The 16,060-nt window shown below is 44.0% G+C and overlaps 1 protein-coding gene across 1 annotated transcript in view; it reads left to right on the top strand.

The window, feature by feature from the left end:
* The window catches only part of COL4A2 (collagen type IV alpha 2 chain), a 154,390-nt gene that overhangs the window by 59,288 nt on the left and 79,042 nt on the right, over positions 1-16,060 (top strand). The window contains exons 4-11 of the mRNA XM_082215730.1: positions 1,207-1,341; positions 1,421-1,465; positions 5,230-5,346; positions 7,831-7,902; positions 8,583-8,618; positions 8,722-8,784; positions 9,081-9,116; positions 15,472-15,513. Of these exons, the coding sequence (XP_082071856.1) occupies positions 1,207-1,341; positions 1,421-1,465; positions 5,230-5,346; positions 7,831-7,902; positions 8,583-8,618; positions 8,722-8,784; positions 9,081-9,116; positions 15,472-15,513 (546 nt within the window). The remainder of the gene's footprint in view (positions 1-1,206; positions 1,342-1,420; positions 1,466-5,229; positions 5,347-7,830; positions 7,903-8,582; positions 8,619-8,721; positions 8,785-9,080; positions 9,117-15,471; positions 15,514-16,060) is intronic.

Below are 16,060 nucleotides of genomic sequence, written 5' to 3'. Positions count from 1 at the left end.
GCCTTCTTGGTAGTGGCGCCTACCCTGTGGAATGCCCTCCCACCAGATGTCAATGACATGAGTAATTATATAACATTTAGGAAACATCTGAAGCTTTTTAAGGTTTAATGTCCTACTATGTTTTTATATATGCTGGAACTGCCTAGAGTGGCTGGGGCAACCCAATCAGATGGGCAGGATACAGACAGACAGAAGAATGCAGGGCAAAGTGGCGCATCTGTGCACGCGTGTGGAGCTGTTTGCACTTCTGCACATGCGCAAAGCACAATTTAGCGCTTCTGCGCATGTGTGAGCGGAAAACCTAGAAGTAATCTGTTCTGGGTTTGCCGTGGACATTCACCGGAACAGACGCTAGACAAGGCAGACATTCACGGAGGTATTACTGTATATATATAATTATATACTTAAAAACCATTCCCCAGTTAAGTGGGCTTCACAATTCTATACATGTTGCAACCTTATACAGTTACCTGGGAGTAAGCGCTATTGAATACAGTGAGACTTATTTCTAAGTAAACCCGTATGGTAATGACGCACTGGTGTGTACTGTTGAAATGCAATAGCAAAAGAGACTTCTCTGATGCTTGGTCAACAAGCAGAAATACTTCCCTAGAATAAAGTGTGAAAACTAGGGCTTCCTTGCATTTGTTACTCATTTGCACTGCAAAATATTTGGGTGGATGTTACTGTTCAGAGGAATTAAAGGTAAAGGTAAAGGTACCCCTGCCCGAACGAGCCAGTCTTGACAGACTCTGGGGTTTGTGCGCCCATCTCACATCTATAGGCCGGGGGCCAGCGCTGTCCGGAGACACTTCCGGGTCACGTGGCCAGCGTGACAAAGCTGCATCTGGCGAGCCAGCGCAGCACACGGAACGCCGTTTACCTTCCCGCTGGTAAGCGGTACCTATTTATCTACTTGCACCCGGGGGTGCTTTCAAACTGCTAGGTTGGCAGGCGCTGGGACCGAGCAGCGGGAGCGCACCCCGCCGCGGGGATTCGAACCGCCGACCTTTCGATCGGCAAGCCCTAGGCGCTGAGGCTTTTACCCACAGCGCCACCCGCGTCCCCGCATCAGAGGAATTAGACTTCTGTAAAAATTGCTAGCTTCTTTATTAAGAGAAGCACAGGTTTCTTCATTACTGCAGAGATCAAGTGTTGCATGCATTACTGTAGTTTCTAAAGAATTGTGTTTGTTGTGATTTTCAGGGCCAACCAGGACTTCTTGGGCAGCAGGGATTCCCAGGACCGCCTGGAGTGGGAGGTATCCCAGGACTTCCAGGGCACAAAGGATATAAAGGCGAAAGAGGCCAGCCAGGAATAACTGGACCAAAGGGAGAAGTGGTAATGATATAACTTCCATTAGGCTAACAACTGTAAAGAAAGACTGGGCTTTTTAATCATGTTTCCTTTTTCTTCTTAGGGACAAAGAGGGGTCACTGGTTTTTCTGGTGCAGATGGCATTCCTGTAAGTAGACACTCATTTAATCTACTGAAATAAGAGGGTCTTTCTGTAAATAGTTCAGACTGCTTTCAAATAATCTTTCCATTATGAAAGATCTGCTGCCTATAACAGTAACATGTAAAAATAGGCCCGCGTTTCTCTAAAACAACCAGGTGGTTGCCAAACATAAAGTAAAAACACATCAAAAATACAGACAAAATAAAATGAAGGTTCTTCAAACAGCTCTTGTTTATTCACAGGCCAGAACAGAACTGAACTGAAGGGTTCAGCCAGCCTGCTTATATAGAGCTGTTATAAAACTTATATGTATATAAAAGTTATATGTATAAATAAAAGGAGTATATGTTAGAAAAGTTCAGCAGTCCCAGGAACACCTGCAAATCCGTCTTGTTCTTTGGGATGGGGGCCTGCTGGATAGCACAGATCTTGGATGTTGTGAAGGCCGGAGGCGTCGATAAGATAGCCCAGGAACTCCACCTGTGGAATGGCGATCTGGCACTTCTCCTTCTTTACCTTGAGCCCAGCCTCCTGGAACCTGGTCAGCACGGCGCGGAGGCACTCAAACAGCTGCTGGTGTGAGTCTGTGGACACCAAGACATCGTCAAAATACGGTACCATGCCCGGAAGCCCTTGCAGGAGACATTCCACAAGGCTTTGGAAGATGTGAGGAGCCACACTCACCCCGAACTGCAAATGGTGGCAACAGAATGCCCCTCGGTGGGTGACGATCGTCTGGGCTTCAGCGGTGGCATCGTCGACGGGCAGTTGTTGATAGACTTGGGCAAGGTCCAGCTTAATGAAGACCTTACCCTCACCCAGGGAATGCAACAGGTGTTGGACAACAGGAACCGGGTAAGGGTGCTGCTGAAGTGCCTTGTTGACTGTGCACTTGTAATCGGCGCAGATTCTCATCGACCCGTCCAGCTTGACAGGCGTGACAATGGGGGTTTCCCACTTGGCGTGGTCAACCGGCTTCAAAACTCCTTGGGCTAAAAAAGCCAATGCAATTCTGGGCTTCATCAATAGGAGTATAGCATCTAGATCAAGGGAAGTAATAGTGCCACTGTATTCTGCTCTGGTCAGACCTCACCTGGAGTACTGTGTCCAGTTCTGGGCACCACAGTTCAAGAAGGACACTGACAAAGTGGAACGTGTCCAGAGGAGGGCAGCCAAAATGGTCAAAGGCCTGGAAACGATGCCTTATGAGGAACGGCTAAGGGAGCTGGGCATGTTTAGCCTGGAGAAGAGGAGGTTAAGGGGTCATATGATAGCCATGTTCAAATATATAAAAGGATGTCACATAGAGGAGGGAGAAAGGTTGTTTTCTGCTGCTCCAGAGAAGCGGACACGGAGCAATGGATCCAAACTACAAGAAAGAAGATTCCACCTAAACATTAGGAAGAACTTCCTGACAGTAAGAGCTGTTGGACAGTGGAATTTGCTGCCAAGGAGTGTGGTGGAGTCTCCTTCTTTGGAGGTCTTTAAGCAGAGGCTTGACAACCATATGTCAGGAGTGCTCTGATGGTGTTTCCTGCTTGGCAGGGGGGTTGGACTCGATGGCCCTTGTGGTCTCTTTCAACTCTATGATTCTATGATTCAAACAGCTCTTGTTTATTCACAGACCACAACAGAACTGAACTGAAGGGTTCAGCCAGCCTGCTTATATAGAGCTCCACTACAACACAACTGTAACCACTTTCTGTAACTTTCCAATCACTGAACGTCACTTTCAATCCCTTATTTGCATATGTGGACCTGACTGAAAACTATCTACAGTATCCCCCTTCTGGCCCAGGGTGAGAACTTCAGTACATAACAGAAATAGAATAGTAAAAGTTTAAACAGATAGTAATATAAAACTCTCCCTGCTTATTTAACTTATATGCAGAATTCATCATGCGAAAGGCTGGGCTGGATGAATCCCAAGCTGGAATTAAGATTGCCGGAAGAAATATCAACAACCTCAGATATGCAGATGACACAACCTTGATGGCAGAAAGTGAAGAGGAATTAAAGAACCTTTTAATGAGGGTGAAAGAGGAGAAGCTCAACATCAAAAAAACGAAGATCATGGCCACTGGGCCCATCACCTCCTGGCAAATAGAAGGGGAAGAAATGGAGGCAGTGAGAGATTTTACCTTCTTGGGCTCCATGATCAGTGCAGATGGTGACAGCAGTCACGAAATTAAAAGACGCCTGCTCCTTGGGAGAAAGGCGATGGCAAACCTAGACAACATCTTAAAAAGCAGAGACATCACCTTGCCAACAAAGGTCCGTATAGTAAAAGCCATGGTTTTCCCAGTAGTGATGTATGGAAGTGAGAGCTGGACCATAAAGAAGGCTGATCGCCGAAGAATTGATGCTTTTGAATTATGGTGCTGGAGGAGACTCTTGAGAGTCCCATGGACTGCAAGAAGATCAAACCTCTCCATTCTGAAGGAAATCAGCCCTGAGCGCTCACTGGAAGGACAGATCGTGAAGCTGAGGCTCCAATACTTTGGCCACCTCATGGGAAGAGAAGACTCCCTGGAAAAGACCCTGATGTTGGGAAAGATGGAGGGCACAAGGAGAAGGGGACGACAGAGAATGAGATGGTTGGATGGTGTTCTTGAAGCTACCAGCATGAGTTTGATCAAACTGCGGGAGGCAGTGGAGGACAGAAGTGCCTGGCGTGCTCTGGTCCATGGGGTCACGAAGAGTCGGACACGACTAAACGACTAAACAAAATATAAAACTAAATATTAATTTAAAACAGTAGATTCTGTAGTAAAAGCTGACTGGATTTTTTTAAAAAGTTCCATGGATCTCTACCAGTTGCACAGTCCACCCCCTGTCTCTCCTGTCTACCTGCCTAATTTCACAGAGAGAAGGTATACAAGCCATTCTATGAAATAAAAATCAATCTTTTGTGCTACAGATACTGAATGTTTTGGAGGATATTTAAAGTGCAAATAACCTTGGGCAAATGACGAAGGCTTGTGACTCTACCTTTCGCCAAATTCTTAAATTAATGAGGAGGCATTATTGTCAAAGTAAAACTTGGTTTGAACTTTCTAATTAACAATGTGTTGTATAAAATAATAAACAAAGAAGTTTTACTCCTATGCTCTTTTCCAGAACTACCCAGGCATGTATCCCAGAACTGGCTTCCTCCATACTGATTTCCCCTGATTTTAGAGATTCTTGACACAAAATCTCTCAAGTCCAATTTTAAATATGGATCCAGACAGTCAAAAAGAACTTACCCATGCTATGTACCACACACCAAGCAGGTAGTTTAAACTGAATTTAAATGCACTACACACCACTGTGCTTGTCCAAGTTGGCACTCCAGGTTTGGGGCCTACTCACACTGGATGCCTAGAGAAGGCGACTTGGCTCAAAGCAGAGCCTGGATTCATGCAGTTCTTCTTGTGCACTGGTGTCACATTTGACTTTTGCCTCCGTAAGCTTCCTTTTTTAAATAGAAGAGAGGGAACTGATGATAGATTGGCATCTCTTCTTTTCACTTTTGTTTCTCCACTCTTCCCAACCCACTGATTGTCCATGTGTCCACTTCCTTTTCCCACTGATGGCTTTTCAAGTTTTCTGGGGTATCTGGTTTAAACTACAGAGATATTTTAAAGAATTTCCCCCCACTCAGTTTTCTCATGGAGTCATTGCTTAGGGTAATGGTGAGAACATTTAAGAGCTGTATGAAGACTAGGAAGTAGAAACTAAAAACAGATGGTTGGATAAACATTCTTGTGTTTGTTCTGTCTCTGCAGGGTCATCCGGGTCAAGCAGGATCAAGGGGCAAGCCAGGCCATGATGGCTGTAATGGGACCAAGGGGGACGCTGGTCAGCAGGGAGGCCCGGGACCTGGAGGCTTGCCCGGATTCTTTGTAAGTTGCTAACACTGAATGGATAAGTGGAATGTAACTGCATCTTAGTTAATGCAACCTTTGCAAATGTTTTGTAAACCACAGCAAAATGTACGCTGCTCCTTATCACCAGTGTCAGGAGAAGAGTAGTAGATTTTCCCCCATGGGAGGAAGCCTGGTGGAGTGTTTATGCGAATTTGTCTTGTTAGCATTATGTCTTAAAATCCTGCAAAAACTATAATTCCTCCATAGCTCTGCTTTGTGATAAATCCCAAGATCCCTAGCATTCATCTTGTACAGCGATAATTTCTAGGCTAACATGGAGCTCCCTCATCTTGTGTAGTCACAAATCATGGACCACCAAAACCATGCATTCACTTTGCCATGGGAGGCAGCGTGAGGGAGCCTCACCCCCTTTAGGTCCCACCTCTTCTCCAAGCTACACTCCTTCTCCACACCTTGCTTGAGTGCCATGTGGGGCACCCCCCCACACACACACAGGGGGCAATTTGATTTTATGGGGGGCAATTTGGAAGCTTGTTTAGACCGAGTTAATGGCCTTTTAGGCTTCCTACATGTGAATAGGGGTTCACTTCTTGAATAATAAGAATTATGTCACGGGGGGGGGGCACGAGGGTTTTAGAGATGCTTAGGTGGGGCATGGCCAAAAAAAGGTTGGGAACCACAGCTTTAGTGGTTTTGCCTGACTGGAATGTGCCCTTGCATGTGATGGTGCCTGTTCCTTGCTTGGATGGAGACGTGTGAAAAAGAAACACCTGAGTTTGGGTGGCTACTGTGCAAAGGTAACAGTCCCATCCGTTATGTGTGGTGTGGAGAAAGTGGGTGGAGATACTTTTTCTATCTCTTTTAAACAGCTGTTTCTAACTTTTTAACTGATAATTTCATAATTCCATTCTTTTTGTAAACTGCTTTGAGGGGTATTTTTGTTTTGTTTACAATCAAATGGAGTTTGTGTGTATCATTTTTTGGTGGGGAGACCTCTTACATAATACTGGAACCTAGGACCATTGGAAAATTCAGAACAGAAAAAAAGAGATTAAACTATGGAGGCTGGCTTAAAAAGGGATCGGACAAGTTCATGTAGACTAAGGCTATCAATTCCCACTAGCCATGTTGGTTATGATTACTGCTGGAGGCAGTGTGCCTCTGAATACCAGTTCACGTGTGAAGTTCTTCATGTACATTGTTGTTTCAGACCTGGTGTGCTAGGAGAATTAATTACTATCTTCCATTGTTCAGTTCTTTGCTGTGTTTATCTGGATGGTACAAGGTCACATTCCATTCCTTCCGCTGTTCACCAACTAGCAAATGGGCTGCAGCCATAAATGACTCACAGAGTACATGTCCAGTCTCTGCCATTAAAATTCCACTCTGGAGTTCTTCCTTGGCACACAGTTAAATACAAGATCTTTTATCAAACTCGGCCTCTTGCCAGATCTGTTCAGCAGCTGTTCATTCTTCTTGCTCTGCATTGCTCCCTCACATTCCTGGCCCAATCCAAAGATAATTTTAAATAGAGTCCATTCAACCTTGGTCGAGGGCGGAGGGCATAATAAAACCTTGTTAAATTCCTTGTTGAGCATAAATCAAAAGTTTCCCTCCTCTTTTCCATGGTAACAGGCAGAATAACATAGCCGTGGCTACACACGTCTCTTTCATTTTACGGGAAGGACAAGAAAAAGACCACCCTGTCCTCCCCTTTCCTTTCTTGGCTGTTGTGAGGATTTTCAAACTTTAGAAAAAAACATTTGATACCTTCAAAGAGCCAGGCCCAGTCCTTTTGGCAGCTAATTGATTGCAGCCCATTATCATATGTCGATCCAGGAGACCTCTTGATTAAACGCTAGTATACCAGATTAAGGATGAACCAACCCAAATCATGCCAGAGACAAAAGCTCGTCCACATAAGGGACACACTCCCAGGTCGCACTCCCTTTCAAGTTGGCAGACACAGGCTTGAGCAGCACAGCGGGGTGCAGTGAGCTCCCCAGACCCCACTGGGGAACATGGTCAGGATTTTCGCCTCATAAATCCTGGCTTTCCCCTGCCTGAACCTCACCTGCAGCAGGGAGTGAACACCTTTGACTCGTGATGAAGCAGGAAATTGAACAAAGGTGCCTTCTTGATCTCAATTGGCAGGGAGTTCCATATTGCAGGTGCTGCCACACTAAATGATCAAGTTCTTACAAATGCGGAACGGATATTATGTGGCATGTGTAGTAGTCCCAATATGGGCCACAAATCCTATAGTTTGCAACTTACCTTCATTTAAATTTACAACACTACCTTCTGTTGGCTTGAGATAGGGTTTAGGAAGGCTTTTACTCCATACCCATGTTGGAAAGCACATTTTTTCAATGGATTCCTAGATCGGAAGAGGAATGGTAGTGCTTACACATAGATTTACTGAAACAACTCCATAAAACCCTTGTGCTGTTAGTGATCATGGGCAGAGAGCTAAATACTTGTTTTCAACCACTGTAGGGAATCCAAGGACCCAAAGGTCAGAAGGGAGAGCCCTTTGTTTTTACTCCGGAATTAGCTGTGCAGTTCAGGGTAAGTTTGCACTGCTGTTAAGAACTTAAAAAGATGTTATGCAAAGTTAGCATGTTTTCTGGTACCGTGGTTTTTTGGTTACCATGTTTTACTCTACCTCCTTTCAAATGTTTTGAGAGTCTCAGCTCTTCCTGAATATGTGAGAAGTTTGAAACCTTCCAGTTATGTTCTGAAGCCAAATTTTCAGGAGGAAGGCTTTTTTATCATGTTCCCAAATGTAGACTGTCAACTGAAAATCTTGCATCTCATTTTTCAGTGTATATCTGTAGAAATAGATTCTATCCAATGCAAGTAAAATATCATCCTATGCAAGTTCTGTAACAGTTATCATAGCATTACAAATCTTTATGGTCAAGAAAAGTCCTTTTCCATGGGCTGTTCCCCATGCTCTTTCAAGTGAATATATTGAAACAAATCATATACTGTATAGACATAGGTATTATGTTTTATAGGAAATAAGTATTTGCATATTAGTTGTTAAATGTTGTTTCTGTTACAAATATGAATTGAAGACATTGTCATACTGACAAAATTTACTTTTCTAATTACTTTTATCTTTTGCATTTTGCAAATAATCACAAAGTTCTGTAAATAATGTATATGTACCTTTTTATTTCAATGTAGTAGAAATTGCTGTTTATGTTAGACTTGCATTTACTATCTAAGATTTCTTTCTCTAGGGAGACACTGGTGACCCAGGTTTGAGGGGCTTCCCGGTAAGTACTAAAGTGATAAATAACAATTTTTTAAGAGTGACTTTATGATAAACTATTAAGGAACAGTTTGATTTTAAAAACAACCAATTATCTTCCTGTCTAGGGACCTCAGGGTGCTCCTGGTGCAGTGGGTATATTTGGTCCAGTTGGAAACACAGGTCTACCTGTAAGTATAATGAAATGCATAAATTATAATTCATCAGCTGCCCTGGGGAATGGTTACATGAATGCAGATAGCAGCGTGGTATCCTGATGACTGCACATGGGCAAATCTCAGAACTCCTCAAGTTAGAATTAATGCTTTTTAATTAGTATTAAAACATGAAAGGACATTGGAGTACTGAAACAGCTATTAAAATATTTAGATTCTAGGTACATTTTAAAAGCTGTATGTGAAATACATATATTTACATGAAGTGAGCACTCCAAAGGGATCCCTTACTGTCTAACTTCTGTTTTCAGGGACCTCCAGGGCCACCAGGATCTCCAGGACTTCAGGTAAGTCTTCTTCTGATGATTGGGACCATCTTGGGTCCACAGAACATGATCCACAGGTCTGTTGCAAATGCAAATTTGCTATAGAAGTTCCTTTGGTCAGTTGAGGAGTTTAAGCCATAAAGATAAAGTGGAATACCACAATTCTGGGTGGCAGAATGGGTTACTTTATTTGACCTAGGCTGCTTCTTTGGAGATAAGTTTAAATGCAATTCAGAGAAGAGAGAATAGGGGTTCCTTCAACTGCTCAATCAATGAGGCGGGAAAGTTTTGGAAATGGGAGGTGGAGCATCTGGAGTGGCTGGAGAGGGGTCATGATGCTCTTGTCTCTGATCCTCAGAAAAACCTAAACATTCTGGCTCAGAATCAGATAAAGCATCAATCTGCGCCTCACCTGCAGATGGTGGTATAGTCTTAGCATTTGACTGAGTGGAAGCACTTTTAGGAGCAGAGGCCTGCTCTGTATTGCGAGCCTGGGACTGAGGTAAAATTATGGAAGAAAGGCGCCGGGGGAGCAGTCTTAGCACATCCCTCAGCTTTAGAGGACACTTTAAGTGTTTCAGTTTTTGCTTTGCTTTTTCAGAGGCGGGTTGCTTAAACCACAAGTGTTCTCCATGGCTGCCATTAAGACAGCAAAGAGGCGCGCGCACACAAAAGCACACAGATAGCCTCTGATTTTCACCAAATAAACACTCAGCTCCATTTGCCACGCTGTGGACTGGGAGGAGGATTATAGAAATTCAGCCCCAGAGGTCTCCATTCGCCACTTCATGGACCAGGAGAAAAGGCAGGCAAAAACCTCACACCAAACTACACACTCTGTTTGCCACTCCGTGAACCGGATGTGGGGGGAAACAGAAGCCACACACACACTCCTTGTCACAGCTGCCAACCAGGAGGATGAGGACGAGGGGCGGCCCTCTGTCGCCGCCAAAACGAACCAGGAGGCAGGCAGGCAGGACTCAGTATCAAAAGCCAATAGAAGCAGGCAGGCAGGGACATAAGAGGAACGCTCACTCCATTGTTAGTGTAAAAACAGTGAACCAGGAGGAGGTGGCCAAGCCGTTTTAAAATTAGGGCAGGAGAAAGCAAATGCCACACCAACCCCCACACAAGTAGCACACAACCACACACACACTGAAGCGGAATAAATAATTCTGGAAAAAATATCAATATAAGTAAACAACTAAGGAATAAAAGAAGGGTGGCAAATAAGCGGAACAACCAAACATAAAGAGCAACGGAAAGGGCCCCCCTTTTTTGATGGAAAACACAATGCATGGACAAAGAACTGTACAGTAAAACTAAAACAATGATATGGGAAATCTAATGGGAAAAAGGGGAGTTCAGAAACTAGTAACAACTTAGCTGAGTCGGGAGAGCCGGGAGGAATGTATTGTCTGCGCCTAGACAGGAGGAAAAACTGAGGGATTCCAGCCTACTTCTCATAATTCTTTGTTCTTGTCTAGTGTGAACATGGTGAACACCCATTCCATTGGATACGACTCCCCATGAACTAAAATAATAATAAAGTTATTCATTGTAGGATGTACATGACTTGAATAGAAAAGGTTTCTAGTCTAACTAGGCTAGAGAAGGACAAGACAGTCCTGCTTGTTCCTTTTCTCTCTCTGAAGATGGACTTCCGGGGAGGAATCATAGCTCCATCAAGGCTCCATTGATTGAGATAATTAGGTGGTGTTTAACAGTAGCTACTGCTGGCCACGACGCAGAAAAACCGTCTGCGGACAAATGTCGTCTCCCTCGGCCAGTGAAGCGAGATGAGCGCCGCAACCCCAGAGTCATTCGCGACTTAACTGTCAGGGGTCCTTTACCTTTAACAATAGCTACTGCCTATCATGGGACGCGAGTGGCGCTGTGGGTTAAACCACAGAGCCTAGGGCTTGGCGATCAGAAGGTCGGCGGTTCAAATCCCCACGACGGGGTGAGCTCCCATTGCTCAGTCCCTGCTCCTGCCAACCTAACAGTTCAAAAGCACGTCAAAGTGCAAGTAGATAAATAGGTACCGCTCCGGTGGGAACGTAAACGGCGTTTCCGTGCGCTGCTCTGGTTCACCAGAAGCGGCTTAATCATGCTGGCCACATGACCCGGAAGCTGTCGGCCAATAAAGCGAGATGAGTGCCACAACCCCAGAGTCGGCCACGACTGGACCTAATGGTCAGGGGCCCCTTTACCTTTACTGCCTATCATATTATCTCTGAGGGACAAAGATAAAATGAATTAACTTCCAATGCTCTGGAAGGGCTGCTTTCCCGAGACTTCCGGGGTTGACGCGATCTGGGAATGGCGGATTCCCTCCGAGCTCCGGAGGGAATCGGCTCAGCAGGGGACGGGTCTTTGCCGTGCCGGCGACACGGGGACCCTTAAAACCGCAGGCGCGGAATGCCTGCGGACTGAAGACTCGGCGGGTGCCTTAAGCGCCCCCCCTGATTCGCGAAGAGCCTTTTTAAAGGCTGCGGAGGGGATACGGGGGTGGCGCGGCACTGAGAGTCCATCGCTACCTCTGCTGAGCGAAGCCGCGAGCCATGACCGGAGAGCGCTGACTTCCTTCCTTGAAATTCGGCTTAAAAACAACCCGTGAGTAATTTGGACTTGGCTTTTAAGAAATTTATCCACTGAATTTGAGACGATCGGGGGATGTGTTAAAAGGAAGTCCGCACCCCCACCTTGCAGACGATCCAGAGCAACGAAAAAAGAACTAAGCTGGAGTGCCTACCCTGTAAAGGGTGAGTTTTAAAAAAGACAGTAACTTCCAAGATTTGGAAATTTTGAGCAGGAGAGAGGAGTGTTGGATGTTTTGTGTTCTGTTGTAAACAACCCCCCCTCCCGGGCCCGGGAGCGTCCTGCTTTGGAGCTGGTTTAAGAAGTGCAGAGTTTGACAGCTGTCAAAGCTGTCAAACGGACTGTTAATAGTGGAAAATTGCTACCTAAGTTACCTCTGGATTAAAAAGAGTTACAATTGATCTAAAATTGTTGGAAATAAAGAAACAATAACAAGACAGAGGACTGTTGGGGAAAAGAATACTAAGTAACCAGATTCCCTCTAGAGGGAATTCTGTGGAATTACAATGGCTGTGGATGGAAAGATACTGGGAGAAATCGAAAGGATGTTCTATTTGGTCGGAATCTTACAAGAGCAGACTACGGCTATGAGTGAACAATTGATGACCTTGACTTCTGAAACAAGTAGTTCTGCTGAATGTAACGAGGACCTCAATGAGAAAGAATCCACAGCTGAACCAGAAATGATAATAAAAGAAGAGGAGAAGACAAAACAAGAAAGAGAAGAAGTGATGTGGGAAAATACTGAGCAGAAGCTGACGCCTGTGGAATATAAACAAGGAGACTATTGGAGCAAACCTACTATAAATCCACGAAAGATGCAGAAGACGAAAGTGGAGGCCCTGGGAGTCTATGAAATTAAGGAATTTAAAATAAAGAAATATAATCGGGGCCTCCACATAGACTCTGACTTTGATTACCTTCAAGATTCATGCCTTGTGGAAACTCTTCAGCAGCTGTTTGCAAATATGGGAAGAGACTTTGGATTGATGGTGAAAGAACTCTTTCGAGATGTGACGACCGGCATAAAGGATTACCAACAAGACCGGCGGAGAGGGACTGAAAGAGACTGGAGGGCCTCGGACGTGAGGAACCCGGGCTAAGAACTGTTATTTTGGACATGCTTTGGGAAGGGACGCAAACCGGGGATGGGAGGGAGGGAAAAATCAAGTTCTAACAACACTCATGATTATGGGATTTGGTTAAAAAGATCATTATTCAAGACAAAATGGGAAATCGATGGAAGGGAATTGAGGTCCAACTTAGAAAAAATTAATTTTGTTTGCTTTTATAAAAGGACTAATATTAAGATAGGGAAATGCCAATTTGCTGATATAAATTTGGAAATGGGGATGCAAGGGAGGGGGTAGGGGGAAGTCAACGACCAGGGTTAGGAAATAACATTTTTGGGAAAGTATATATGTTTGTTGTTGTTGTTGGTTTTTTTTTCTTTTTTTTTCTTTGTTTATGTGTTTATTTGTCTTTTGTGTCTTTGTTTTTGTCTATATAAAATGTGAAAACCCAATAAAAATTTTATAAAAAAAAAAAAGGAAGGGCTGCTTTCCCTCTGTGGGACTGCAAAATCTTCAAGGAACCTTGACAGGTGAGTGACCAGGGAGCAGAAGAACCACAATATTGTCCAAACACAACTTAATAGCCTTGGGGTCAGTCCTTAGGGCAAAGATCAGCTCAACCTGACTCTCTACAATGATATCTGAAACTCCTATAAATTACTACTGATACTATCTGATCCAACGGCTGGCTTAAGAGGAGACACCACCAAGGGGCTTAAATCAAAGCAAAACAAAAGGCGTGTTTGAAATACGTGTACTGAAGAAAGTTTGTAAATAGTTAAGAGATTTTCCAACTCTTAGAAATTTTCATCTTAATTCATTCTGCTCTTAATCCTCTGCTTCACTGATGAATGTGCTGCTTGTAATGTGAAACTACATGGCTGCTCACTGGGAAAGTGAAATGTTTGGAATGTAACTTCCTGATAAGCAAAGACTGTGTGAATTTCAGAGTAGGCACTCAGTATGGTGAAAATACTGAAAAACACCTTCTGATAGTGTCATACAGCAATTACTGAATGAGCAATAGAAGAACTAAGAGTGGAGATGCATAAAATGAGAAATAGAAATTGATTGGACAAAGCTGAGGCTGGAGAAGATAAGTAGCCTTTGGGAAAGAATACTGATGGATGTTTGCCAGAGCATAGGGGATAAAATCAAACCCTGAGGAACCGCACATTGAAGGTTCCACAGGGCTGAAGAACACTCCCCAAGCTTAACTCTCTGGAAATGTCCAACCAAGTAGGACCAGAAACACTGCAAAGTAGTGCCACCCACCCCAACTCGGACAGCCACTCCAGAAGGATACCATGGTCAATAGTATTGAAAGCCGCTGAGAGGTCAAGGAGAATTAACAGGCATACGTTTCCCTTGTTTCTCTCCCCACAGAAGCCATCACACAAAGCGACTGAAGCAATTTCTGTTCCAAAACTTAGAAAATCAGTTCCAACAGTAATGTTGTTGTATAAAAATAATTATTTGCCCCGATGACTGAGGTTTTGGGTAGCCAGGCATCTGGTACGCAGGCTGAGACCCTCCCTTACCACAGTCTCCCCAGAATGGTGCATGCTCTAGTTATCTCCCGCTTGGACAACTGCAATGCGCTCTATGTGGGGCTACCTTTGAAGGTGATCCGGAAACTACAACTAATCCAGAATGTGGCAGCTAGACTGGTGAGTGGGTGAGGTCCTGTAAGACCTACATTGACTCCCAGTAAGTTTCTGAGCACAATTTAAAGTGTTGGTGCTCACCTTTAAAGCCCTAAATGGCCTTGGCCCAGTATATCTGAAGGAGCGTCTCCACCCCCATCGTTTTGCCTGGACACTGAGATCCAGCTATGAGGGTTTTCTGGTCTTCTCACTGAGAGAAGCGAAGTTACAGGGAACCAGGCAGAGGGCCTTCTTGGTAGTGGGGCCCGCCCTGTGGAACACTCTCCCATCAGATGTCAAAGACATAAACAACTATCTGACGTTTAGAAGACATCTGAAGGCAGCCCTGTTTAGGGAAGTTTTTAATGACTGATGTTTTAATGTATTTTTAATCTTTGTTGGAAGCTGCCCAGAGTTGCTGAGGAAACCCAGCCAGATGGGTGGGGTATAAATAATAAATTATTACTACTATTATTATTAAGCATGTATTGACTATTCTACTTCTTAATCAGAATAGATTTAAGAGATACTGAAAATGCCAGTCGCAACTGAGAGTTTATAGCCTAAATATCATAGAATTATTTTAATCGTTGGTAAAACAGTTAAACAGAGAGAAAAACGATTTCTAGATCACCATTTGGGCAAGTACAGTGGTGCCCCGCAAGACGAATGCCTCGCAAGACGGAAAACCCGCTAGACGAAAGGGTTTTCCATTTTTGAGCTGCTTCGCAAGACGATTTCCCATATGGGCTTGCTTTGCAAGACGAAAACGTCTTGCAAATGTTCCGATTTTTTTTCGCTCCCCCCCCTTTTTTCTAAGCCGCTAAGCCGCTAATAGCCTTTTAGCTGCTAATCCGCTAATCCTTTAATAGCCGCTAAGCCTTTAATAGCCGCTATAGCGCTAATCCGCTAAGCCGCTAATAGGGTTGCTTCGCAAGACGAAAAAACCGCTAGACGAAGAGACTCATGGAATGGATTAATTTCGTCTAGCGAGGCACCACTGTACTTCATATGCCGGAGAAACACCCGTTTAATAATCATTACTTGTCATTTCAGGGCAACAGAGGCCTTGGCTTTTATGGAGAAAAGGGTGACAAGGTAAATGGAATATTCTAATTAGTTTGCATTTCTATCAGAATATGATGAATACAGTTTTGAGTGATAATTCTTTGACTTGTGCCAGAAGCACAGCTGTTAGCAGTTAGAGAATTTGTGGTGCTTGCCCAGTGGCCTCTGAAAAAACATACAGGAAGCATGAAATTGATGGCCCTTGCCTGTTTGTCTTCAGTAGCTGGTTATCATGTATGTATATATGATGTTTCTGAACATAGAATTTCTATTTAGCTTCAAAAGATGTATTCTATAATAATTTGTCTAGTCTTTCTTTAAAACCATCCAAGTGACTGCCCATCATGATATTTTGCAGTAGGGAATTCTACCAATTAGTGTAAAATTTTAAAGTGAAGACTTTCTCTCATTATTCCTGAATATACTCAGTTGGTTAGAGCATGGTGCTGAAATCGCCAAGGTTGCCAGTTCAGTCCCCTTAGGGATAGCTTGCAGGGGGTTGGATGAGATCTTCAGGGTCTCTTCCAATTCTATGATTCTGTGATTTTATCTGCTGCCTTGCGGGATATCATCAGGA

This window comes from Podarcis vaucheri (genome assembly GCF_965113315.1).
Source record: "Podarcis vaucheri genome assembly, chromosome: 3".
Lineage (NCBI taxonomy): Eukaryota > Metazoa > Chordata > Lepidosauria > Squamata > Lacertidae > Podarcis > Podarcis vaucheri.
This window is presented reverse-complemented; position numbering and strand designations above follow the sequence as displayed.